The sequence below is a fragment of the Microchirus variegatus genome (genome assembly GCF_963457635.1).
Source record: "Microchirus variegatus genome assembly, chromosome: 5".
Taxonomy (NCBI): Eukaryota; Metazoa; Chordata; class Actinopteri; order Pleuronectiformes; family Soleidae; genus Microchirus; species Microchirus variegatus.
In genome coordinates this window covers 28259166-28286162 of record NC_139806.1, presented here as the reverse complement: position 1 = coordinate 28286162, position 26997 = coordinate 28259166, and the positions used below count along the sequence as shown (strand labels likewise).

At 39.1% G+C, this 26997-nt stretch overlaps 1 protein-coding gene across 3 annotated transcripts in view; it reads right to left on the bottom strand.

Moving 5' to 3' along the window:
* Positions 1-26997, bottom strand: part of gria4b (glutamate receptor, ionotropic, AMPA 4b) — a gene marked incomplete at both ends in the record, with an annotated part of 120798 nt that overhangs the window by 42243 nt on the left and 51558 nt on the right. For all 3 annotated transcript variants that reach the window (XM_083889992.1, XM_083889994.1, XM_083889993.1), the window contains 4 exons: positions 2667-2825; positions 3973-4026; positions 7948-8132; positions 15388-15627. In XM_083889992.1, coding sequence (XP_083746118.1) covers positions 2667-2825; positions 3973-4026; positions 7948-8132; positions 15388-15627 — 638 coding nt within the window. The remainder of the gene's footprint in view (positions 1-2666; positions 2826-3972; positions 4027-7947; positions 8133-15387; positions 15628-26997) is intronic.

The following is a 26997-nucleotide window of genomic DNA, read 5'->3' as shown; positions in this document are numbered from 1 at the left end:
GACACACACACACACACACACACACACACACACACACACACACACACACACACACACACACACACACACACACACACACACACACACACACACTCATGTCACCATGACTTAAGGGACTTGACTTAAATTACTACTTACAAAAACTTAACCTAAGTAAACCCAATTTAACCTAAACTAACCTAACTTAAGCTGGACTATCATTAGCTAAACTAAATTTCTCCAGTGTGGGACTAAAACCGGACAATCTTATTTTAAGCCAACATAACCTATTCTTCACTAAGTTAACCCAACCTAACCTATAACCTATTCTACACTAAGTTAACCCAACCTAACCTATAACCTATCCCACACTAAGTTAACCCAACCCAACTTAACCTATAACCTATGCTACACTAAGTTAACCCAACCCAACCTAACCTACAACCTATTCTAGACTAAGTTAACCCAACCTAACCTATCCTACACTAAGTTAACCCAACCCAACTTAATCTTAATTAACCTTAACTAACTTAACATAACATATAACCTATTATACCCTAAGTTAACCCAACCCAACGTAACTAACCTTAGCTAACATAACCTATAACCAATTACACACTAAGTTAACCCAACCTAACCAATAATCTTAACAACCCCTATCTAAACTAACCCAACCTAACCTATAACCTAATCTGACACAACCAATAACAACTAGTCGCATTAGAAAAACTACAACACCAAACCGGAACTAGCTAGACCGGAAACAAAACAACAGGCACGCTGCACTCACTTGTTTGGGCTCGGGTTAGCTCGTTACGGCAACAACAACACATTAAAGTTTAATGGTTGTTAAACCACGGGGCTTCGTCTACGTTGAAGAACGGCACTTTATTCACATCACGGCGGGCTGATACACATCCTCTCTTATTATTTTAAGGCTCTCACAAAAACAGGAATAACTCAAAATATGCAGAGTAACAGAGATATTCAACTGCGGCTCGCTGATGTAAACACACGGCACAGATTACTTCCTGCTTCACCTGTCGCACCTCTCTGACGTCACAACCAACACTGTGACCTGGCCCACAGCGCCTCCTACAGCACACACACGTACACAGCTCCTCATACACACCAGGTTTAGCCTCGAACAGAAGAGACTGGGATTAGTTTGTGTCTGACAGGGTGGTTCAGTGTGTAGAATAAGATGTGTCATAATAATTCATGTCAAATAATATTTTGACACACATTTTGGCTCAAACAAATTAATTGTGATTAATAGCAAGTTTATTATGACAGTAATGCGATTAATCGTGATTAAATATTTTAATTGTTTGACAGCTATAACCTAAACAAACCCGGTCGACCCAACTTAACCTAACTTACACTAAACTAACTTAACCCAACTTAACCCTAACTCTAATCTTAAAATGAGGCCTTGTTAACAGAACTTTCTCTTCCTTTTTCATTATTAAACAAATTCTGTAAATGTCAGTCTCCAAAATGACTCTAAACGCTGTAGTATATATTCCAGGCCTGTATGTGGCGCTGTAACCTCCTCTGCGTTAGTTTTTCTATTTTATTTCTGCTTCCATGAGTTGTTGCTTTTTAATTATTATTATTATTATTATTATTATTTATTTTCTTATCCTTATAAACCTCCAGGTGACGATTAAAGGGAGCATAGTTTGTGGGTGGGCCCACGGTTGGTGTAGTGGTAAGCACTCTTGCCTTTGCCGCAAGAAGACCCGGGTTCCGTTTGGAACAACTTCGGAACAAGGGCCTTTCTGGAAGGAGTTTGCATGTTCTCCCCGTGTGTGCGTGGGTTTTCTCCGGGTTCTCCGGCTTCCTCCCACAGTCCAAAAACATGCGATATGGGGATTAGGTGAATTGGTTGCTCTAAATTGACCGTAGGTGTGAGTGTGTGAGTGAATGGTTGTTTGTCTCTATATGTGGCCCTGCGATGGACTGGCGGACTGTCCAGGGTGTACCCCGCCTATCACCCAATGTCTGCTGAGATAGCGACCCTCTGAGGATGAAGCGGTAGATAATGGATGAATGGATAGTTTGTGGGTTTTATTCTGTTACTTACAAACTCCATGAAGTCTATATTTGCATTTGTTTGCTATTTTATAAATGTGTCACAGGAAACTAATGGATTTCATGTCATTATTTATTATCTTTATCTTTGCTGCAGTGACACTGCAGGACTAATAAAGGACTATTTTATCTTATCTTAAAATGCAGATAATGTGTCTGAAACCTGCTCAAATCTCACATTCAGTTAAATCTTTATTGTCCTCAATATGGAAAAATGTCTTGATTTGTCTGATTTCAAACAGAAACAGACAGTTAAACTCCAGAGCTTGGACTTCAATTCCAGGTTTTTTAATCCAGGTCGGCTATTTCATGATTTAATGATTTAATTTCACTCGGTGCAAACAACTTCCCGTGGCGAGAGAGTAAAATGAGATGAAACTCTCCAAAGGGAAGCGATTAAATTGTGAAAACGGTGCTTTCTCTTGAATATGAATCCCTTTAATTCTCTGCACAGTTACAAAGCAGAGATTCCCGTTCACCACCTCAGAAATGTTCTCGTTCTTAAGAGAAAGTGCGACCTCTGCGTCACCGTATATGAATTTAACTCAGAGACGACAAATGAACAGGGAATAAATTTGAGGTGGACCGACCTTGGGCGGAGCGTCGGAGCCGGGATACTCCCTCTGATCCAGCTTGTTCCAGCGCTGCATGAGCTTGATGACCATGGGGTTGCTGAAGTCCACCAGCTGGAAGCCCGTCACGTTGGCGCCACCGTGCATGAATCGCTCCAGATTGATGTCCTTGAAGCCCTGAAGGACATGGGGAGGAGAGACGTGGTCACGGTGCAAATCCAACATTTTCATGACATGATGAAGGTGACACTGAACATTTATGGAACATATGACGGGAATTAGACAACATTAAGATTCTGTCTCCACGGTTTTAATCCTGCAAATCTGACTAAATGGGCTTGTAAAATAGTTACAATTTATTGTTTTTAGTGATTAAATCATTTGAATTTTATGCAGTTTTACAATTAAATCATCTATACGTCCATTTATATTCAGTCCTATTTTTAAAGAAACTGCTACATTTTGTTACTTAGTGTTGCATTGACTGTATTTATGCCCCCTTGTGGTGAAAAAGAATGTTGCACCTTCTCACCTGAGCACACCTGCATTTTTTTAAAAGGCTCTGGACCTGGATCATTTACAACTCAACATTTTTGTTGGTTAAAACTCTTCTTCCTCTTCTTTATTATTATAATATTAGACCATTATATTTATTATGCCACAATTGTTAGATCAGATCCTGGAGTCCCAAGTTCCAAACCCACCTGTGACAGAAAATACTCAAATTCACCTCCTATTATCATATGTTATTTGACTTCAGATGTAAAAATAAGGCAGATTTGTTCATTTTGTTCACTCTTGCTTGGCTTAGATTTTGTTCCATTGCATCTAAAAATGATAATTGTGACAATGAAAATGAAATGATTATAAAAGAGTGGATTTGTACATCACTTTTAGTGTTAAAAAAGGTCTGAAGGGACCATTGGCCCCCTTAAATCTTCACATGAGTTAAATAAAGTTAGGACCCTTCTGACTTAGATGCTGCCTGTGCTTGTTTACAGGTATAGCAGCAGATATGGAGCTCGTTTTGAATATATAAGGTTCTTCCTTACTCTGAAAGGAAGAACCTGGACATGGAAGTCTTGTTTTTTAACAAATATATGACATTTTGACTTAAACGTTGAAGTTTTGGTCAAATGTCACCTTTAACAGGTCAAATGTGTGTCACCACTGAGTCACAATGGGAGAACATTAACTTAAGTTATTTCTATTCATGAAAAGGTCAAGTATATTCCTTTAAAAAGATAAATAAGAATAATTTTAAATATAATAAGAAGGAGACAAACAGGTAAACAAACACGTAAACAACCAGTGTTTCCCTCACCAGGTTGGCCATGATGTAATGGTAGCCTTTGACGTGTTTCCCCACGCTGACAATCTGCGGAGGAGGCGAAGCACAGTTCAACGTTAATCTGACTGGATTACAGCATATCACACGTTAATGACTTTAAACGATGCGTGAAGCAGGTGTGTGTGTGTTTGTGTGTGTGCGACTGTCAGCTTTAATCCGTAGAGGATCGGACGTCTAAACACATGAGCAGGCGTTCACGGACGGCGCTGCGTCGCAGAGGAGAAACACACTTCACGCTCTCAAGGACGTGACAGCGCTGCTGGATAATCTTGCATGACACACACACACACACACACACACACACACACACACACACACACACACACACACACACACACACACACACACACACACACACACACACACACACACACACACACACACACACACACACACAGTGGTGATACAAACTGACTGTGAAAGCTAACACCTGTTGGGAAATCCAGTCAATAAGAGCATGATTTAATCCCAAGAAAACGCTCTTTGTGTCACTGTGTCAGTGTTGTTGTGCCGTGTCGGGTAAGTTATTTACTCAATTAATTGTTATGGGTTAGGGTTAGGGTTAGGGTTAGGGTTATGGTTATGGTTAGGGGTTAGGGTTAGACATCAAATGTTCAGCAAACCTCAAACATAACTTCCTCAAATGCCTCTTTATTTTTTGCATTTTTTGTGCTAATGAAATGACACAAACGTGAACTCGTGCAGCATTTCTCACACATGGAGCTAAATATGTGACATTTATTTTGTTAAACCGGACGTAGAGAGGGTGTTTTTTTAAGTAATATACTGACTTTTATTCATATAAAACAGGACGAGACGCTGCAGAGACGACAAGAGTTGAACTTTTTAATGAAAACCAGGGAAAAGGAGAGTGTTTTTTTCTTCTCTCAGTGATGATGACTTAAACCCAGTCAGTTGATGTATGAGGGACACTTGCTCTCTGCGTCTCCCTGTGAGTCACCTAATAAATGTGATCAGATAGAGTCTCCGCCGCCTCTTTTATAAGATCCAGCCGAGCACGAGCAGTGACTGACTCTCATTTAATTCCATGCAGCTGCTTTTTGCATAAAAAGGGAAAATGAAAGGAAGGAGCGCGGGTCTCGTGGTGATTACAGCTGTTCTTCTCTCTACTTTTTGTTGTCTTTCACCTCCTTTACCACAAACTGTGAAAATCCTGTTAATGTTTTAATCTGATCGGAGAAGATTCTCCTTCTCAGCAACTTGAAATTGGCTCTTTCACAGTTATTCACAGATTAATAAACTCATTTCAGGGTTTTTTTTGAGTGATAATTAAGTGATTCATTAATTACAGTGTTCTTTAGAGATTTAACTCTTTTACTTTTTACTGCAGCTCCTTTTCTCATTTACCCGGGATTTTGAAAAACCCTGGTGTGTTTCAACCAAAATTACTCGAGGAAATCCACCTAACTTTCTGTCTTACTGTCTTACTGTCCTGCATCAGAATAACGTGGCACAACGGAAACACGGCACAACGGAAACACGACTGGCTCACATTTGAAAAAAAAGAGGAGAAAATAGATGTTTGGTCATCGCAGACACAATTTGTTTAGAGTAAGTGACGTTCTTTATCCTTAGAGCCTTAAAGATGCCATATGTAAGAATGTGGCCAAAAACGGTTACTACATTCAAATTCAAAATACTGAGGTCTTTTAGGTTTTGTTTTCTGACGTAACTGGCAACCCGTGGTTGCTCGGCAGCTGAGACTCTACTGACTGCAATGATTGGTAGACGGCGGTAGGTGGCGCCACATGCCAAAACATGATTTCCAAACATAAATATGATTTGCAGTCTGCAAAATACTTTTACTTTACTTCAGTTCTTCTAGTTGCCGAGTTTGCTGGTGCTATGGCTAGCGCAAGTCAATGGTATGCGCTAGCATGGCATTAGAAACACTCATACCGACTCCACAGTGCACCCGAGGCAAATCAATTGTAATGGCAGACTATCGATGTACATATCTGTGTTGATAGAATAATATTTGAAACAAAACAAAACTAACCTTATACTAACACTATACTTCCGCCGCTGCCGGAAGTATGACACGCTGCTGCTGCTGCTGCTGAGACAAATCCTTCAAATTGCAAGGTTGGTTTTATTTCAAACATTCTATCAACACAGATATATACATCTATAGTCTGCCGTTACAATTGATTTGCCTCGGGTGCACTGTGGAGTCTGTATGAGTGTTTCTAATGCCATGCTAGCGTGTACCATTGACTTGCGCTAGCCATAGCACCAGCAAACTCAGCAAATAGAAGAACTGAATGAAATTTCTTGAAAACGTCTCCAGACGTCTCCATCACACAGACTGAGTTGGAAAATAGGTCTTATGTCCAAAATTCGGAACTATCACCTTAACTTAACTTAGTACTGAAGGCGGTGAAAAGACCCAAAACCAAGGAAAATGATGAGACTGAGATGGATGTTATGCGTTGAAGCGAGCGTTAAGGAAACAGTTTTCTATCTGTCGACGCGCTCCATCCATCAATCCAGTGTGGGATTATAATATACGGTGATGCAAAAAACAAACAACAACAAAACAACATCATATGAAATCACAGGCTGTGCAAAAACTTGTGCAAATTGAGTTTGTGTCAATATTTTCAACAAACAAAGCACGTACAAACAAACATGATGAACCACAAAATCAAATCAATATATAAAATATCGATTTAATCATTGAAAAATATTGTATTTTATTTGATTAAAACACACACTTTTTATTTGCTCAGACTCTTTTGCTTGTTTTTTTTTTGTTTGCGATTCTGAGCATGGGCGGGGCTTAGGATGCTGCCTGCTGATTGGCTACTGAGTTTCGGACAGGAAGTAGTCACAGGCTTGGACCCGCTGTCCGTCTGGAACTCGTTCCCCAAGTGTTCCCCGTCGACATCGGACAAAATAATTGTAAGTAGCATTAGGGTTAGATATCCATGATTACTTCCCATCCATTGAGCTGTCACTCTAAAACTCAGTAGCCAAACAGCAGGCAGCTTCCTCAGGCCCCGCCCATGGTCAGAATCAAAAACTAAAAAACATGGCGTAAAGAACAAATGAGGCAGCACAAACGCAAACTACATTTCTGATCATTGCAAACAAAAAGTGCTTTTTCAAACAAATAAAATACAACATTTTTGAATGATTTAATCAATATTTTATCTGCAATTTGTGTATTTTGATTTTGCGGTTGATTTTTATTTGCTCAATTCATAAAGTGTTGCCTGTTTCATGAAAATTGTTGTTACATAAATCTAATTCCATAGACACTTAACACAGACACTTGCACTCATCCCATGCAAATAGGGCTTAACGTATATGATATACAGAAATGTAAAATGTAGAAAATAAAGAGTTGAATGGTAACAGAAGCTCATCGACGACAGGCAGATGGTTTACAATCACCACATCAGCTGCTATTAATATTAACATGAACGAAGATGTGACATGAAGACGAGGCCGAGCATAGTGCCAAATCTGACAGAGTCCATCACGTCTGGATGTTCTCTGTGACACACACACACACACACACACATGCAAACACACACACACATCTGCAAAATAAATAGTTGGAAGTCTGACAGATGCCAGAGCGAAGCTTTCCTGAATAATTGAACAATTACTGAGACACCAGAAGCTCCAGAGGAAACATTGAGAGATGAAGGAGAAGCAGGAGGAGGAGGAGGAAGAAGAAGAAGAGTGAATCATATTCCGAGTGTGTTGATGCCAAATAACGCCACTGGAGATCGGAACAGACTGTTTTTCAAGTTCAAAACATGCTCATTAGCACAAACACCGAGCGAGTGTCGCGACTTCTGTTTCGTCGCGGAAACGCACTTCCTGTGATCGCGTGCTTTTCAGACGAGCGGGAATACATTCCGTTTCGGATTTCATCAAAGTCAAAACAAACAAACAAACAAACAAACACATCACCTGCTCCAGCATGTTCTGCAGTCGCTCTGCCTCCAGGTCGATCACAAACTTCTTCTCCTGCCTCCGGTCCAGGTCCTCCAGCAGTCGCCGGTAACTGGCGTCGTTGAAGTTCTCCACGCAGATGGCGCTGACCTGCCAGTTGTTCTGGCCCGCCTTCTCCATGATGGACTGCAGGATGGCGTAACCTGGACACGACACGTGAGACACATGAGTGACGGAGGTGAAGGAAAGAAATACACACAATTACATAGATTTTCCATGATTATGTCTGTATTTTATTTTAGCATTGTTTGTACGTTGTGTAAGGGTCTTGCGATAAGGAGGCGGCCATTTTGTGCCGACATGCGTCTACCGGAGCCATGGAAACCAGAACAGAACCGGGCTAAACTAATTTACACAGAATCCAGAAATGGTGGGTCAGGTTTGGTCAGATGACTTATGACATAAAGAATTCAAATTCTTTTAGTGAAAAACATTGAGTAAAATAAGGTCAATTTAAATGTTTTATGTTAAAAATGTATTGATTCATTGAAAATATGCTGCTTCTATAAACTAAACAGTGTTTGTGTGATTTTGTTTTACTACAGTACTATTTTCCTACTCTCAGTAGTACTTTTCTTTTACATAGGTAACATAGTGTTTTGTGTACGTCTATATTTTTTACATTCTACTATTTCTATTCTGTTGAATGAATGTATGCTCAGCTGCAGAAACAAAAGCTCCGGCCCAGTTTCAGTGTACGATGCTTGCGTACAATAATGCGTAGTGACAATAAAGGAATCTTTGTCTTAATCTTTAAACTAGGGCTGCAACAAACGCTTATTTTCATAATCGATTCATTTTTTTGGTCCATTCAATCAAGTCATAAAATCAAGTCTTTTTCCAAACCTGGAAATGACGACATCTACAAACCAATGTTATTTGGTTTTAATGATTTCTTTGTTAAATGGAGCAAAGAAACCAGAAAATATTCACTTTTAAGAAGCTGAAGAATCAGAAAACTTTTGAAAAAACACGATCATTAAAAAAAAATGTCACCGATTAATAATTGAACCAAGTCATTGTGTCTGCCCATTTAAATGTCCAATACACAGACTTTATGCACTTTGTTCTCTATGTTGTGAATAAATAGAGAAATCCTGCACTTTTAACTTTTCACTTTAACGTTTTTGTTTTCTTCACTTCGACAAATATCGTGATCATCTTTGTATCGTGATATTATCGGTATCGTGGACCATGTATTGCATATCACATCTTATAGTATGTGCGTGGGTTTCCTCCGGGTTCTCCGGCTTCCTCCCACAGTCCAAAAACATGCGCTATGGGGATTAGGTGAATTGGTCACTCTAAATTGACCGTAGGTGTGAGTGTGTGAGTGAATGGTTGTTTGTCTCTATATGTGGCCCTGCGATGGACTGGCGAACTGTCCAGGGCGTACCCCGCCTATCGCCCAATGTCTGCTGAGATAGGCACAGCACCCCCCGCGACCCTCTGGTGGAGGAAAAAGCGGTAGATAATGGATGGATGGATGGATCTTATAGTATGGTATTGTGAGGAACCCTGTGATTCCCAGCCCTTGTATTCAAGAAATTACACGTTGATTTTATGACTTTTGCAGAAATTTGACCTCCATGAATGAGATTCAATTAAGAACTTGTGCGTTCCGTTTGCTTTAACAACATGGTAATAGTTGAAATGTGAGTAAATATTTGTATCATGAGGTCCCTTGTGTTTGAAAAGAAACTGCATTTAATCAAACTCCTCTAAAGCTTTTATCTTTTCCCAGTCAGATCTTGTCTTTCGGTCCAGTCAGGGGAGAAAAACAATCTCACTTTCATGACTTAAATGTGTCACAAGTCTCTGGAGACGATGACACCTCACTGTGTGTGTGAAGGAGACGCGTGTCACAGAGAGAAGCTGTGAGGGGAGCTGTGAGGGCGCCTGTTCTCCAGCAGGAACAGATGTCCCCCTTAAACGGCCCCTCCTGGTGGCCATCACAATCTGGCAACCCGTCTCCCTTTGCTCCCAATTAGTGGATTAACCTGTGCACTGACAAACCTGGCTCCCTCTCCACCTCCTCAGCACCTCCTCAGCTCCTCAGCTCCCCATTAGAGGGACTGCTGTGGATGCCAGCAGGAACATTTGACTGCAGTCACACACTCACACACGCATGTAGACCGTGATGCCTTCAGGTTCTCCTAAAGACACAAACCTGACCTTAGACCATATGGGACTGTTCAGTTTCCGAGAAAATAACAAGACATACGAGGCCCTTTGTTGCAAACACACACACGCATGCACGCACACACACGCATGCACGCACACACAGAAGAACATTTCACATACACACAAATCTTTACTAAAAGGTGATGACAAGTCTGCCCAATATAAATCTCAAGTTTTAGTACGTTTTATATATTAAATGAAGTTAGTTAGTTCCAGTGCATGTTTATATAAACCTAACTTAAAGCAACAACAACATGCGCTACAGTAAAAGGATCAGTTGACACTTTAAGTTCACAAAAGTTAACTAAGTTAACTTGTTTTCTGTTTGTTTGTTTGTTTGCTTTTATGTGTTTTTTTTAATATGCTCTGTGTCATTTAAAAAAAAAAGAAAGTTTTATGTTTTTATGCTTTCTATTGTTGACTGAGGTCATTCTGTACAGAACTCTGGTCAAACACGGTTGTTTTTAAACGTGCTCTATAAAATACATTTGAGTGGAGTTGAGCTGAGATTATGAATCCTTTTCTTTTCCCAGTGTCTGCTCTTGCTGAGAGATTACAGTGATTTTGCTTTAATGATATAATCCAGATTTTTAACATGTAAAAGTGTAAAAAATGAAACTATCAGGTGCCAAAGTTCACGACCAGACACAAATCTGCAGCTGGAAAAAATGACGATACTTCATCATCGTCCTATTCTGCTGTGATGATGGTGGTGTGTGAAGAGAACATCAGCTGATTACCAGCTGATAAATGTGTCCAGCTGCAGAGACGTGTGGGGACAGAAGAAGCATCAGCATCAGCATCAACATCCACATCAGCATCAGCATCAGCATTAGCATCAGCCAGAGGTCAGAGGTCAGAGTGACTGACACTGACGCTGACGTGTGCTGAACTGACCACAGCACAGCTGGACAACAGCGGGGAGTAAAAGTCTTTACCATCCGCTGTGATTCACCAAACCTTCATCCTTCGCTTCACCTCCTCCTCCTTCTCCTCTCTGATGAACACAGTGAGGTTTTTGTTCTTTACAGAGTCGTTAATCACGGCCTGACCACACTGCTGCTGCTGCTGGAACCACCTGACCATCTGCTGAGGAGACATCATCATGTTTCCTCATTTGTCCTCATCTCCTCGTTTCCTCTCACCTTGCCTGATCATCTCCTCTCTCTCTTTTGTCCACTCTGTCCAGCCCTTGTCTCCTCCTCTCCTTCCTCCTCCACCTGTCCTTTCTTTACTCCTCTTCTCCTTTCTACTCTTCTTCTCCTCCTTATTGTCCTTTTCTCTGTCTCCTCTATCCTTTCCTCTCTCGTTTCATCATCCTTCCTGTCCTCCTCTGACATTTCCTCTCCTCTCCTTACCCCTTCATTCCTCTCCTCCTTTCCCCGTCCCCTGTCCTTCATCTATATTCTTTCCTCTTCTTTTTCCTTTTATCGCCTTGTTCCTCCACCATTTTGTTTCCTCTCTTCCTTTCCTTCCCTCCATTTCATCCCCTCGTCTCACCTTGCCTGGATTCTGGTTCTTATTAATCTGATTTAATGTGTTCTTTCTCTCTCTTTTGTCCTTCTTAATCCCGTCTGATTCTCCATTTTTAAACATTTCCTTTATTATTTATTCATTGAGTGTGTGTGTGTATGTGTGTATTATGGGAAATCTGAAGGTTAATAGGAAAATCACTGGCTATAACTGGCTCCCATTCAACCTGAACCGAACCGCAACATAAAACATTCACTCTAAACGTATACAGAAATGAAATGTGTGTCACATCAGGACCAGGTTTTGGTCTCCATGAGGACTGCTGGTCCTTACAAAGACAGTGTTTATGTCAGATAAGGTCCTAAAGATGTGACACACAGATTTCCATGTCTTTTCCATGACATTACATTGACTTACATTCACTTAGCCTTATCTTAACCTAAACAACATGTCTTCACCTTTCAAATGGAGTCATTTGAGGTCCCCACAACATGAGTAACACCTGAAACACCCACACACTCACAGAGCTCCAGTGTTGGGTCCCTCGTATCTCTGGAGCTTTGATGCAGGGAATCAGTCTGGCACTCATTGACTGAGCTCAGCCATGCGAGCACTGATTCTACATTATAGTCGATACTGGATGAATGCCTAGTCCTGTGTGTGTGTGTGTGTGCATTTCAGAAGGCTTTTGGGAGCAGGCTGCAGCACTTTAGCCTGAGGATTCTCACACACACACACACACACACACACACACACACACACACACACACACACACACACACACACACACACACACACACACACACACACACACACACACACACACACACACACACACACACACACACACACACACACAGCATTCCCACTGGTCAAAAAACACAGTCAAATCTTGGGTTTTAAAGGTTTTTTTCTTCACCAGTGGGGAATGTGTTTAATCTGCAATCACTGCTGGGTCAAACCACTCTGCAAGGCACAGGGGTTTCTGAGGGTTTTCCTTTTTTTGCTCCATTTCCAAAAGAGATGCAACATTGACTCATGCTGGATTCTAGTTATAGTAGGAAGTTGCTGTCACTAAAACACTAAAACTCTTCATTCACTCTATTTTCTTCTTTAAAAAACTTATGGCCGCTTTTCCACTACACAGTTCCAGCACGGCTCGACTCTACTCGTTTTGGTTCTCTTTCCATTACTATAGAACCTCCTCAAAGTGGGCGGAGTCATCATAGCACGGCTGCATGAAACTGCCGTGACTTTGTTTTACACACGACACAAACTCAAAAACTATAGTGACTCATAAAGCAGTTGTTTTTCGATGTAACTGAATCGTTAGAATTAGTTCATGAAAACGATTTGTTCACCGAGTCGTTCACTCTCTGACCAATCAGTGACCGTCAGTCTGTCGACATCACATTTTAGTATCAGCTCAGCTCACTTGGAACCTCATCAGAGCAGGTACTAAAAAAGTTCTAGGTAGCAGGTACTATTACTGATAGAAAAGCAAAAAATATCCAAACAAGCTAGTCGTTTTCAGTTGTTTTGGTTGTAACTGAATCATTAGCATCAGTTAACCCTTACAAGACAGAGCATTAAGGCTGTTTTTTCCTATTACTATGCTAAAACATATGTATATAGAGAGGCTATAATAATATAGTTTGTGCAATAAAGAGTGTCTTATAACCTTTTTTCAGTGCTACCCAAAGGCAATCTGCTAAAGTTATATATGTTTTTAAATTTTCACCAACTATATAAATACACTTGGGTGAAAAAGTATATCAATATATTTCAAAATCTGATTGAATTTGTGAAATTTGGAAAAAGTCACACATTCAAAAGTTCAAAGTTTGCTTCGCTTCAACAACAATAAAATAAAAACGGTCTATTTTGTGACTTTTGCACAATTGGCGCTACTGTTCACTGCTGTCGAACATGCAATTTAAATGAGTAATATTTACTCATAAAGGGCTAGCATGCGACGTATATGCATGTTAGTAAACACCTAGTTAATGGTGACTATGTGTTAGTAATCTAAAGTGTTTCTGAATATTTTTTGAAGCCTAATTATGTGACCTATAAACACACCAGGACGTCCACATAAGGAGATGTGTTTTTATTCCAATGGCAATTTACCAAAGGTGCACTGATCTGTTTCACATGATCACTAAGGGTAAATAAATATAAAATATGTTTTATAGAGTTTTATGTCAGTTTTATAGCATGCATGCGGCAGCAGATTTGAAAGCCCTGAAATATGACACAAGCACAGGCCATATGTGCTCCTGTCACACATCAATGCTGATCTCTTATCAGTTGAGATTGAAGCGATCAGGTTTTGTGTCAGGTGATTGACAGCTCTGGACCTTTGAGGCTATTTTCTTTTTTTGTGGGGGTGGGAAACACTTGATTAGACACAAGCAGGTTTTGTTGAGACGAGCAGAGGCTTTTTTTTATATACACCCAGTCAAGCATGTATGACCTGAGATAAGAGCAGGAGAAAAGGAGGCAGAGAATGATTTGTTCTGAAGGAAGAGCAGATCCTGATATTGTCTTCACTCTGCAGCCACGATACACCCAATCTTTTCTAACGTTCACCCGCAGAAAAAATGAAAACCACTTGAGGGCCTTCTTGAAAATACATGAAAGTGAGATGTAGAGATGTGATCCACGCAGTGGAGCGTGTCCATTCTGTCTTATAATGGAAATGTAACACAAGGGCGGAGGAGGTGGAGGAGGTGGAGGTGGAGGTGGAGGTGGAGGTGGAGGGGAGTAATGAAGTATTGAAAAAAAAAAAAAAAACCAGAGTGGTCATCTACAGGAGAATACTGCAATTAAACTGTTTTTTTTTTTAAATCAATGACATGATTCTTGTTGTTTCCTGTATTGACAAAACTAATGTTCCTGAAAATGTTGTTACCGTTTCATAAAAATAAATGTATTTTACTAAAACAAAACACATTTATAAAGTCATTTTACGCACAAACTAGTCATTTTATACAAAAACTATGGTCGTTTACACAAACTAGTTGTCTCATACACAAACGCCGCCCACTTTGAGGAGTTTTTATACACAAACTAGTAATTTTATACACAAACTAGCGGTTTTATACACAAACTATAGTCGTTTTATACATAAACTAGTCGTTTTATACAGAAACTATAGTCATTTCAAACACAAACTAGTTGTTTTACACACAAACTAGAGTCATTTTATCCATAAATTAGTAATTTTATACACAAACTAGTTGTTTTACACACAAACTATAGTCACTTTATACACAAACTATAGTCACTTTATACACAAACTATAGTCGTTTTATACACAAGCTAGTTGTTTTATATACAAACTCCAGTAATTTCATACACAAACTATAGTCGTTGTATACACAAACTAGTTGTTTTATACACAAACTTGTCGTTTTATACACAGTCTAGTTGTTTTATACACACACTATAATATTTTATACACAAACTAGCGTCGTTTGCCCCGATAAAAAAGCACGAGGTACCAGGTACTTTCGCTTATGGAAAAGCCGAGTCGTGCTACAACTGTTAAGTGTTAACGTTAATTTATTAACTCGATCCATGGTTCTCAAACTGTGGTACGTGTCGGACCAGTGGTACATGAGCGCCCTCTGGTGGAATCAGACCTACTGTTCGACTGTATATTTACCAGGGTATGTGAGCAGAGTGTGTAGAAATAATGAAAATGAAATAAAAAGAGGCATCAAAGTGGTCACTGACCTCGGTCGGTGTCGTAGAGGAAGACAAACTTGTTCCAGTCGTAGTGGTCCAGCAGGGACAGCAGCGCTCCTCGGATGGACGGCCGCAGCTGCAGCGTGAACTGGCTCTCGCCCTCGGTGGGGAAGCTGGGCGTGATGAGGGAGATGTGCAGAGCGCTGCAGAACGACGTCAACGTGTGCACCGAGCGCTTGTCGTACAGGCCGAAGATGGCGAAGACACCACGGGAGTACTGTGAGCAAACTGGCGGCAAGGAGACAGAGAAAAGAACAATTAATCATGCTGTTAATATATATATATATATATATAAGAGAAGACACTGTGAGGCTGGAGGAGAAAATAAAGTCAAGCAGGGCTGTGACTAAAATATCCTAAGATAAAGTCATTATTGAACTATATTAATGCTAAAATAATATTTCATTAAGGCCAAATACACTATAATATATATGTTTACTTGCAGTTTAAACATGGAAGCTGTACAATGATAGGAAAACACTTCAGATTACAGATCAGTCATAACATATTATAATATTAGGGTTGTTTATCCACACTTTTATCAAGATATGACCTAATTATTACAGTGAAATGAGATGTTATTATCACAGTATAATGTCCCTTTTACCATAACATACAATTATATTATTATGACATACAATAAGACATTCATCGAGGCCTAATTTAGTCTATCGGGCTAAAAAATAGCAGCAAAAAAACAGATAAAATGGTAGAAAATACAAATAAGAAATCCTGTACAGGATTTATACATTATATATATGCATATTTAAAGTCTATTATGAGGACAACACCTCAAATAATCAGTAATTATTTGCAGTGTAATGATCCAGTAATAGCTTAGTGATCTCGTGGTGAAACAAAACAGGAAGAGGTTGCATCCATATAAGCATACGTTCACCATCTTTCTAATGATTTTCAGTGTAAAGCGACACAAAAACAAAATATTGGAATTGTGCATAAACCTCCTTTTATGCTGAAACGGTCAAATCCACACAGTAAATGAGCATGTTTACTGAGAACAACACAAAAATAACAACAACACACAAAAGAGCTGTCGTCCCCAGAGAGGCACAAACAAATCTTTAAATGCAAATGATATTCGACACACGCTGCCGAGATGAATTTGATTCACAGGAAGTGATGTTTCCGCTTCAGACAAACACAAGCAGGAGAAGAAGAAGTGAGTCGTTGAAAAGATAAGTCGTTAAACACCTGAACGGACGGTGAAGAGAAGCTGATTTGAATGACAATGGTGTAAAAACAGGAGAATACGAGGATCACCATGGCGATGAGTGCTGAGCATCATCATCATCATCATCACGAGGAGATGGAGACGACTCAGTAAACCATGATCGCACTGATGAAGCTCTTTGAGTCTTTACAGGAGGAAACTGAACACAGATCAAACACAAAGTCTTAAACTGCAGCGAAAGAGACGACGTTTAGGGATAAAATTAATAAAATACAGAAGAATCATCAACACTGAGACTCATTTACAGGGAAATACACTGCAGTGTTTCATCAAAACAACAACAAACTGATCATAAAACTTGTTTATGGTGTTTTTTGTATTGAAATGAATAAAACTTTACTTATTCAGTGTCAAATATCTACATGTACATTATATATTATGGTAAATCTTAAATAACTGATGGTTATTAGCTGGAAATGAAAGGAACAGTTCACCTGTTGCTTTGTTTATCACATGTTCTTAACTGTTATCGGTGGTTTGTACACATTTTACACTTTAAATCAGACATATACTGTTGTCTTATATAAACTTACATTGACCTTACAATTAATATATACATACAATTAATAATTAAAATACAACCCCTCATACAAAATACATTCAAAACGTTAACAATCCACATGGATTAAAATATAATAATCATGATAAATATTATGTTTTCTTGGTTCAGTTCACTTTAACAGTTTATTATTCAGTTATGATTATTTGTCATAGAATATAAACAGTTGTATTTATTACTCAATACACATTTCTTTTTAGGAATATTTGTTTACTGAATATTTCATGATAGATTTTATCTGTGTTTTGATCAACTTTAATAAAGTAATACTATATATACGATACAATATTGCTGAGATTATTCTAATGTCAGGTTATTTTAATGTTTAAAGATTTCTGATACTAAAAATGGTTGAGGAAGTTAAAATAATGTCTTTTATAATATAATAATGTCTTAATTAGTCAGTGAGCATGTCATCTTTAGATTTCACTTGACTTGATGATAAATCTGGAGAATCATTTGTCATTTGTGTCACTGGAGGCCAAAGATAATGGATTGTGTCTCTAATCGCGAGGATTTTATTACTAAAGCACGTCGTGAGTCACAGCGACTGCGACGCATGTGAGCAGACATGGATTAAATCAACAGTTAGAGAATTTCATTTCATTTGTTAGCGTCGAGTAATGAGATATTTTTGCATTGCAAAGGTTTCCTCTTAACGCGGCTCGAGCGATGGAGACTTTTAATTTGCATGGAGTCGGAGAACTCCTCATTACAGAAAAGGTTTGGCCATCAACAAAGAGCGCTTGTATAATTGCAAAAACACTGTTTTACACACGGCAAAACAACAACAACAACAGAACAACAACAACAACAACAGAGAGGTGAGATAATGAGCATCTTCTGCCAGTTTACAACCAGAATCCCAGTGAAAAGTGAAGCAGGAGCTCGGGAAAAAACACATGTCTGCTCGTGATGTTTACACAATTAAAGAAACACGGAACCACCGGGAAGTTCAACGCTCGACTTGAGACTGATACAAATATTTACTCAAGAACAACAATAACTTACAACACTTAACACAAGGTCGCTGTACGAGGAACAGATGTCTCTATTTGTCTATTTATTTACACATGACTCTTCTAATTTACATCTTTTTACACAATATCTGAGTTGATTCTCATAAATGCAGGTCATAGCTGTGACATAATATAAAATAATTGAATTGAGTTGGGAATCACCTCAGGATATGACACAATACATGGTCCACGATACCAATAATATCACAGAATTGCTGGATTGCGATATTATTGGTATAGTGGACCACAATACGGTACGTGATACGTACACAATACCAATAATATCACAACATTTTTGTATTGTGACATTATTGTGGACCATAGCTCACGAGACGATACGGGATACATGGTCCACAATATTATTGGTATTGTGAACCACGATACAGTACACGATACATGGTCCACGATACCAATAATATCACAGAATTGTATTGTGATATTAGTGGTATCGCGCACCATGTATCGTACCTTACGAGACAATTCTCGATACATGTGCCTCACAATACACAATATATGTATCATGTATCGTATGTTGAGGTATCATGTGATTCCCACCCATACTAGTGTGTAAAATGTTGGTAAAATATACACATTTTAATAATTTTTAAGGGTAATAAGTGTACAATCACCTGATTGTATGATTCTTAAAAAAAAATCAGAATGACGGCCATTTTGGATCACCATGTTTTTACAGGAGCCCACGATGGACAAACTTAACATATTTTCATAATAATAATACATTTGGTTACATTTACATGAAATGTATTAAATTCAACATTTAATAATATATAAGATTGTCTAGTGTTTTAATTACAATTGTGTTATAATTGATTAAATTGTTCAATTCTGTTTTTGTTGTTCATAGATTAATTTTGCATCATTGTCATGTTCTTTATATATATATATATATATATATATATATATATATATATATATATATATATATACATACATATATACATATATACATACATATATACATATATACATATATACAGACACATAAACACTTTTACTTTGGTGTAATGGTGTGCAGTATCATCCTGAATATTTTGCAACTGCAACATCATGATGGATTATCAAGATATCATTTTAATTTCAAATCACTGACCAGAAGTTCACTCCTGGTTTAAAGGAAACCCATGATGTCCATGAGTGTCCTGACAATGATATAAAGACGTGTCCGTGCAAATGTGTGTGTGTGTGTGCGTGTGTGTGTGTGTGTGTAAAGAGATGAAGGCTGTGCACAGCAGCAGAGGCAGCAGCGGCAGACAGCGAGTGTCCACTCAACCAAGAAAGGAGTCCAGAGGTTGAAAAATCCACACAGTCCACTGATGTCGCCTCGAGGGACGCCATGACATCAATACACACACACACACACACACACGTTTCCCCCTGAATCCTTACATGTCACATCACATGCTCTTTATTCAGCAGAAACGCTAGTTTGAGTTAAAAAGGAATAAAAATAAATCCATAGAGAAAGCCACTGGTGGGAGATTAAAACGTGACACTTTAACTAAAACTCTGTCTCCTCCTCCTCCTCCTGCTGCTGTGACTCCATCTGATTACTGCTTTATAGAAGAAACACAAAAGTGAATTCATAAAACAGTTCAGGCTGTGTTTTCCTGCCCTGACAGAGATCCGGACGATCACTTCCAACACTTTTCAAGCGCTAGACGTCGAGCTCCAGCTGCTTCCATCAGGTCAAAGGTCAAGCGTCACAAAATGGGAACAGATTTTGTTTGGTTTCATCTGCTTTTGTTGGTTTTAATCAGCGTTGAAGCAAAAATATTCTGCATCATATACAACCGATGATGTATATTCTATTATTGTACAATGTCTCAAAGGTCCAGGGTGCAACATTTAGGGGAAATAATTATCAATTTGTCAGAAACTAAAGACAATACTTTAGGGCTGCAATGATTATTCTATTACATTAATTGTTTTTGTTGCTTTTAAGTAAGTACTGAAGCAGGAACATTCTGCTTCTGCATCTTTTATTCACAAATTAAACAGCAACTGAAGCTGTATATAGTATTATTACATTATTCATACAGTAATTTGTATATTTACGATATGTTTTTTCAAATTAATTAATTTCAAAGGATAATATTATACTTGAGGCTGAAATGATTCTGGTAATCAATTACTAAATGAATTGTCAACTATTTTGATCATTGATGAATCAATTAGAGTGTTTTTTCCATCATTAAAACAAGCTTTCTGATTTTTCATCTTCTAATATGTGAATATTTTCTGGTCACTCTGCTCCATTTGACAAATGAATCGTTAAAAGAGAATCATTTTGGTTTCTGGACAAACAAGACATTTGAGAACATCATTATTTACAGGTTTGAGAAACACTGATCAATATTTTCTGACATTTTACGGATCAAACATGTTCTCAATTACTAAAAAAAAAAACAATAATTAGCTGTGGCCTGATTCTTAATTCTTCAATTAGTGATCACCTGATCACTAATTGTTTTTCGTTTCCCACAGAATGATTGTATCAGGAGCCGCTGTCATCACCAATCTGACCCAGTTTGTTCTGCAAAAGTGTGAAATTGCAGTTTTGAACAATATTCAATGAAGTGACATTACAGTTTTTCTCAATTGTTTACACACAAATATTGGTACTTGAGACACAATGACCACAACAGATAACTCATGAACCTACCCCCTGAACCAACTCTGCTAAACTACAAGCACAATTTCTGCTTTACACTCAAATTGCAGTTGTAAAACACACTTTTTTCAAAACACTACACACAATTCTCTGCATTTGGCACAATTTTCATAAGGAAAATCTCTTGTTTTCACAAGGAACACACTGTCATTCAAAATTCTAAAGTTAATTTCCCTACTATGCAAACTGACTCATCACATGGGAAAACACCTGTCACACAGGTTTACAATTTGCAATCAGTACATTAGCATGAAAGGGTTCTGTTTTGTATGTAGACCACTGTATGTGCAACTTTGTGTTGGTTGGGATGTACACTGTGTACATTGTTTTTGTGGGAAATACATAGGAATAAAATGTGTTACTGTGTATTTGTGTGTTTTGAGTATAAAAACAATCCATTCATTATCTACCGCTTCATCCTCCACCGGAGGGTCACGGTGACATAGGGCGATCAGTGGGGTCACACCCTGCACAGTTCACCAGTCCATCACAGGACCACATATAGAGACAAACAATCATTCACTCACACTCTCACACCTACAGTCAATTTACTACACCAACCGTGGGCCCCTTATAAAAACAATATTCAAAAACATTTTACACACTTATGTATGTAGTGCCTGTAGTAAGTGTAACACTAAACAAAAAAAGGCCTAAGTCATTATGATCAATGGAGAAGAAGTGTTTTCCATTCATCATAGTGTTTTACATTGAGAACATCAGTGTTCAACTGGTTCTTATAAATGTCTATTCATATGATGGTTTGTGTGTGTCATTTGAAAACAAAATACCATTTTGAGAAGAAATAACATTGTTTTGAATGTAAAGTTTCATTTTGCAGGAGAATTGAGGGGTTTTGCCCATTGTGTGTGTGCTTTTTGGATTTGTGTGTAGAGTTGTGAGAGCATGAGGCATGCTTTCAGAAAATGTGTGTAACAATCGAGAAAAACTGTAAACTGCAGCACAAAGTCTGGATAATGGTGTATAATTTTCAGGTTTTTAGATGAAACGTTTGAGGTACGCACGCCATGTGAGGCTGAATTAGTTTAAAAATGATTTATTCATCTTATAAAAGGACTTGAACTTACTTCCTGGCAGGAGCCCAGAGATGTGGCACTCTCAGTGCCGTAATAGTGAAATTTATTCACAATATAAGTGAAGAGTCCAGCTCCGATCATAACGGAGGGAAAGCTCCAAGGTCGCGTTTCCTCGAGCGGGCGCTGCCAGCGGAGAAGCTCTGGCACAGCGGACAGTGAAGCAGTGAGCTGCAGTGGCTCAAGCCAAATGGCAAACCACAAGTGTTTTTCATTTAATTCAAACAGATTGTCTCCGCACTGAAGAGGGAAATACGTCTAAACTATAAAGAACTAAGAGTCTGCCCCAGGCACTTTCACCAGGGAGTCGCTTTTCTGCTGGATTTCCTTTCTCAACTCCTTCTGTGGCCTATTTTTTACTAAAAATACAGGATTTACCCAACACATACAAGTCACATGCCTCTAAAGTGATGATGTTCTCAAAGGTCTCATTTTCTCCAATGATCAAAATGTTTGAATGATTTCTTTGTTTATTTGGATCAAAGAAAGCAGAACATGTTCACATTTAACCCGTCTGTTACTATCCTGTCAGCGACCAGGGAACTCCTGGGATATCTGGAAAATTCAAAAATTCAAATATGCACTGGGGATCTGTCGAGGGTGTGACCTCGCGACATTCATGTGGAGGATAAGGCAGCATTTTTTTTGAACAATTCTACAGCCATAAAATCAAAATAAATCTCGGCGGCTTGAATATCATGATGGTTTAAATGATTAAAAACGCTTAAACTGATTAATTCACTATCAACACAGTTAGCAATGAATTTAGTCATCGATTAATCTATTAATACATTTACACTTTCTCTTTTGGCTGAGATTTTTTTATGTCAGATTTCATTTTTGACGCAATTTCCCATTCATCCAGGTTTGGGACCGGCACTAGGATTACACTGGAGGTGACCCCCATGTCCAGGGTCAAATTATGATGTCCATTTAACCCAATCAATGGGGAGCAAAGGAGTTTGGGTACACAACCAACTCTGTAACTGATTTTTAATGTTTTAATCCTGAGAAACGCAAAGAAACTGTGATTAAATCGGCGTAAAATCTGGGGCAGGTATTAATCTGGATTTTGAGTATTTATAAAGGTATATAAATATCAAATATCAATGACCAATGTCTGTACAGGTGAGAGTGTTCATGAACAGTGCTGGATCTCATGCTTCAAGGTGGGAAATACATTTAAAAAGAAGGTTTTTAAAACACTGTGAAGAATATTAACTCATTATGACGTCATTTATACTTATTTAGCACACAATTGGTCCATGTTCTTGATTAAAATAAATGCCACAGTCCAGTGCAGTAATGTGGATCACAGGACCACCTCTGGACCACAAAGACCTTTAGCTTTAAGAGAAAGAAAGGACTTTTTGGCCAGAGGGAGAATTCCTGAATGTCAACCACTGAAAATATATATGTTATAAAAATCACTCTGATCCGCTGGGGGAAATGTATATATCGTATATATTATCCTTTGTAATAAAAATACACCTGATGTTTCAACCACGGTAACTCCGTCAGCTCAGCCTTTAGCGTGTGTTTGGGTGGTGCAGCAGTGAAAGGGGTCAAAGTCGCTCTGAAAACTTTTCTGCCTCATCTTCTGCAGCTTTATCCTGCACATGAGGGTCACGGGGGGAGCTGTGCCAATCTCAGCTGATATAGGACGAAAGGCGGGGTCACGATTGACCTAATCCTCAAATCTGCAGGTTTTTGAACTTTGGGATTAAACCAGAGAACCTATAGAAAACCCATGCACACATGGGAGAACATTCAAAGACACTGCAGAGGCCGACGGTGGCGATCCATCACAGTGAAGCTGTGCTGTGAAAGTGCGTTTGCTCTGTGTGACCTGACAGGGTGAAGTGACAGCACTGAGTATAGTGACAGTGAGTGTGTGTGTGTGTGTGTGTGTGAAGGGGGGGGGGGGCAGAGCCACTGGTGACAGACCACAGCTCCTGGACTGGTCCATTTAGTCCCACACTGGCAGTGACCCCGAAACATCAGCATCCGCTGGCCTCACACTCTGCTGCACAAACAGGTCAGAGCGCACACACACACACACACACACACACACACACACACACACACACACACACACACACACACACACACACACACACACACACACACACACACACACACACACAGACACACACAGACACACACATAGTGATCAATGGGCCAGACACTGTGTGTGACACACTAACAGAGCCGTGCAGCAAAACACTCGTCTGAAATCACCTCACATCAAATCCCTGTAAAACATCAAAACCCGACAATTTCGTTCATGAATCGTTTAAACGAGCTGATTCATGCTACGTTATGCTAACGGGTAAAAAACATTTTTTTTTTAAATTTAGGATTGACGAGCGGGACTTTGACAGTGTCTCGTAATCAGTCAACGGTTTACACTTTGGCCCTCGGTCTCTCCAGGTGTCAGGCCCTGCCCACAGCACTGGGCGCAGCTTGATGGCGGCGACTGCACGGCGACCTCTGCCCCGTCGATATCCATCGACCTCAGCCGCACAGAACAAACCTCCATTATTTCACTTAGAGCAGAATGGTAACATTTACAGTGATGGGACTCAGCGATGCATCCAGTGACTCTTCAGTGAGTGATGACTGACAGTAAAGTGGCTTCACAGTCTTCCTTCCTGGAAGAATCTGGCAGACAACTTTTCACACTTCAAAATCCCTGAATTTGTCGTCTTAAAAGCACAAAAATGTCATAGGAACGACATCTGCCTTTTTTATTTTTTTTACAAAGGGTCTGAAAAATCCAAAAAATCCAACTTCCTAACAGGGATTGTGATTCTGAAGACAATTTAACTACACAAACCACCATGAAATAATGCTTCAATATACACTACCGTTCAAAAGTTTGATCTCACTTAGAAATGTCCTTATTTTTTCAATGAATATAACATGAAATGAATCAGAAATACTCTCTATACATTTAATGTTAATGTGGTAAACGACTATTCTAGCTGCAAACGTCTGGTTTTTAATGGAATATGTATATAGAGGCCCATTTCCAGTGTTCTAACGGTACATTGTGTTTGATAATGGCTTTAGAAGACTATTGGATGATTAGAAAACCCTTGAAAACCCTTGTGCAATGATGTTTCTGTTCATTTTGCAACTCTTTTCATTAATAAAAGTGTGATTTTTAATGGAAAACACAACAAAAAACACAAACAGATACTGTGTTTATGCGCATAATGTGTACATATGCATATAAACACACAATAATCAATATCAAAACTCAACTTAAAATGGTTTATTTGTTTAATTCAACTTCAGTATCACCACACTTAGTGCTTGACCCATCCCTAATTTACAGTATAGTGTTAAATTTGTATCAATAGCTGCATAAAATTCTGCTTTGGGACACCATAAAGACTTGTGCCGGCACTGGCGACTCTTACTGTGTCGTCCAATTGAGAGCTACATCGATCAAAACCAATAATATCATAATCCATTTTCCAAACCCAGCAGGAATCACTTGGTCCAATGAAAAGGAAGTTTCATACGTAACCTCAAGCGAGCAGAGGAGCAGTAGTGACTTAACAAAGGATCATTTCAGAGGGTTAGATGTTTGAAAATGAGACGTGAAACAAGCGTTGGAACCTTTTCCAACACAAAGGGCGCAGCCATCGACGATGGTATTTTCTGTCATCAGCAGTCGTGAGGCGTCCTCATCGACTCACAAAGAAGCAAAGCAGCGCGGGGTGGAGGTCTTTTATGAAAAGAGATGGAGGAGGAACAGGAATGAAGGCTGGGAAAATCAATACAGACTCTCTTTTTGAAAAGAAAACATCAGTTTTACCGACCGTTTTTGAAAAGCAACGAGCAATCGCTCAATACTCAGTCTCACTTCGAAGCCTCCGTTGATGACACAAGCGCTGTCTGTCAAACACGTTCTGGAAGCTTCTCACCAGTCGCTCATTTAAAGGGTTAATGACAGAAACTCAGCAGGAAAACCTCAGACTGTAAATCTGCCTCGTTAGCTTCAACAGTTGAGTCATTGCAGTTACAGTCGTTAGACTTTTATCACCTTTTAAACTGCGTTAACACTCTGAATGAGTGACTGTCTCCTATAGCAACGCACTGTATCCACATCATAGAGGAGTCAGCGTTTGAAACTTTCACGATTTCCACAGAATGAATGCAGTTTAAAGGCAGGCTTTATCAGCAAAAAGTGAATATACTGTACTCAATGAGAATCACAATTCATGTCAAAATAATCCCAGATAGATATTAATTCAAAATTGTTCAGCCCTAATCTACACACTTGAAACTTAGCTTCAAGATGCATTCAAGAAATCTTGTAAATGTTATCCTTTCTGTAAAAGATGCTTCTGCCACCACCTTGTAATATATATATAATATATACATATATATATGTACGTATATATACGTAGAAATTTGTGCTGTGCAATCGGTTAACGCTAAAAACGCTGGTAACGCGTTAACGTTTGAAAATACATACATATATACACATATATACAGTATGTAATCATACATGTATACATATACATATACACACACATAAATGTATATATATATATACGTTTATATATATATACATATATATACATAGTCACAGTAACATGCTCTCCCGTGTGTGTGTGGGTTTTCTCCAGGTTCTCCGGTTTTCTCCCACAGTCCATAAACAGTCAGATTTTGGGATTAGGTAAATTGGACCCTCTGTGTGAAAGTGAGAGTGAATGGTTGCTTGTCTCAATGCGGCCCCTGTGATGGTCCTGGCACCAGCAGCCCCCCCTCAGGACCCTGATGCCCGTCACTAATCTTGCAGCTTCACACGGTTAAATACTTCCTAGATCTGCATCATCTTACTCTAGCAAGAGAAAGAGTGAACGCTTTATAACACGACATCTCAGTGGAGCAGCGTTCAGGAAACACAGACACATGTGCAGCAGCATCCCAGAGTGACATAACTTCACATGACGCCCCACTCT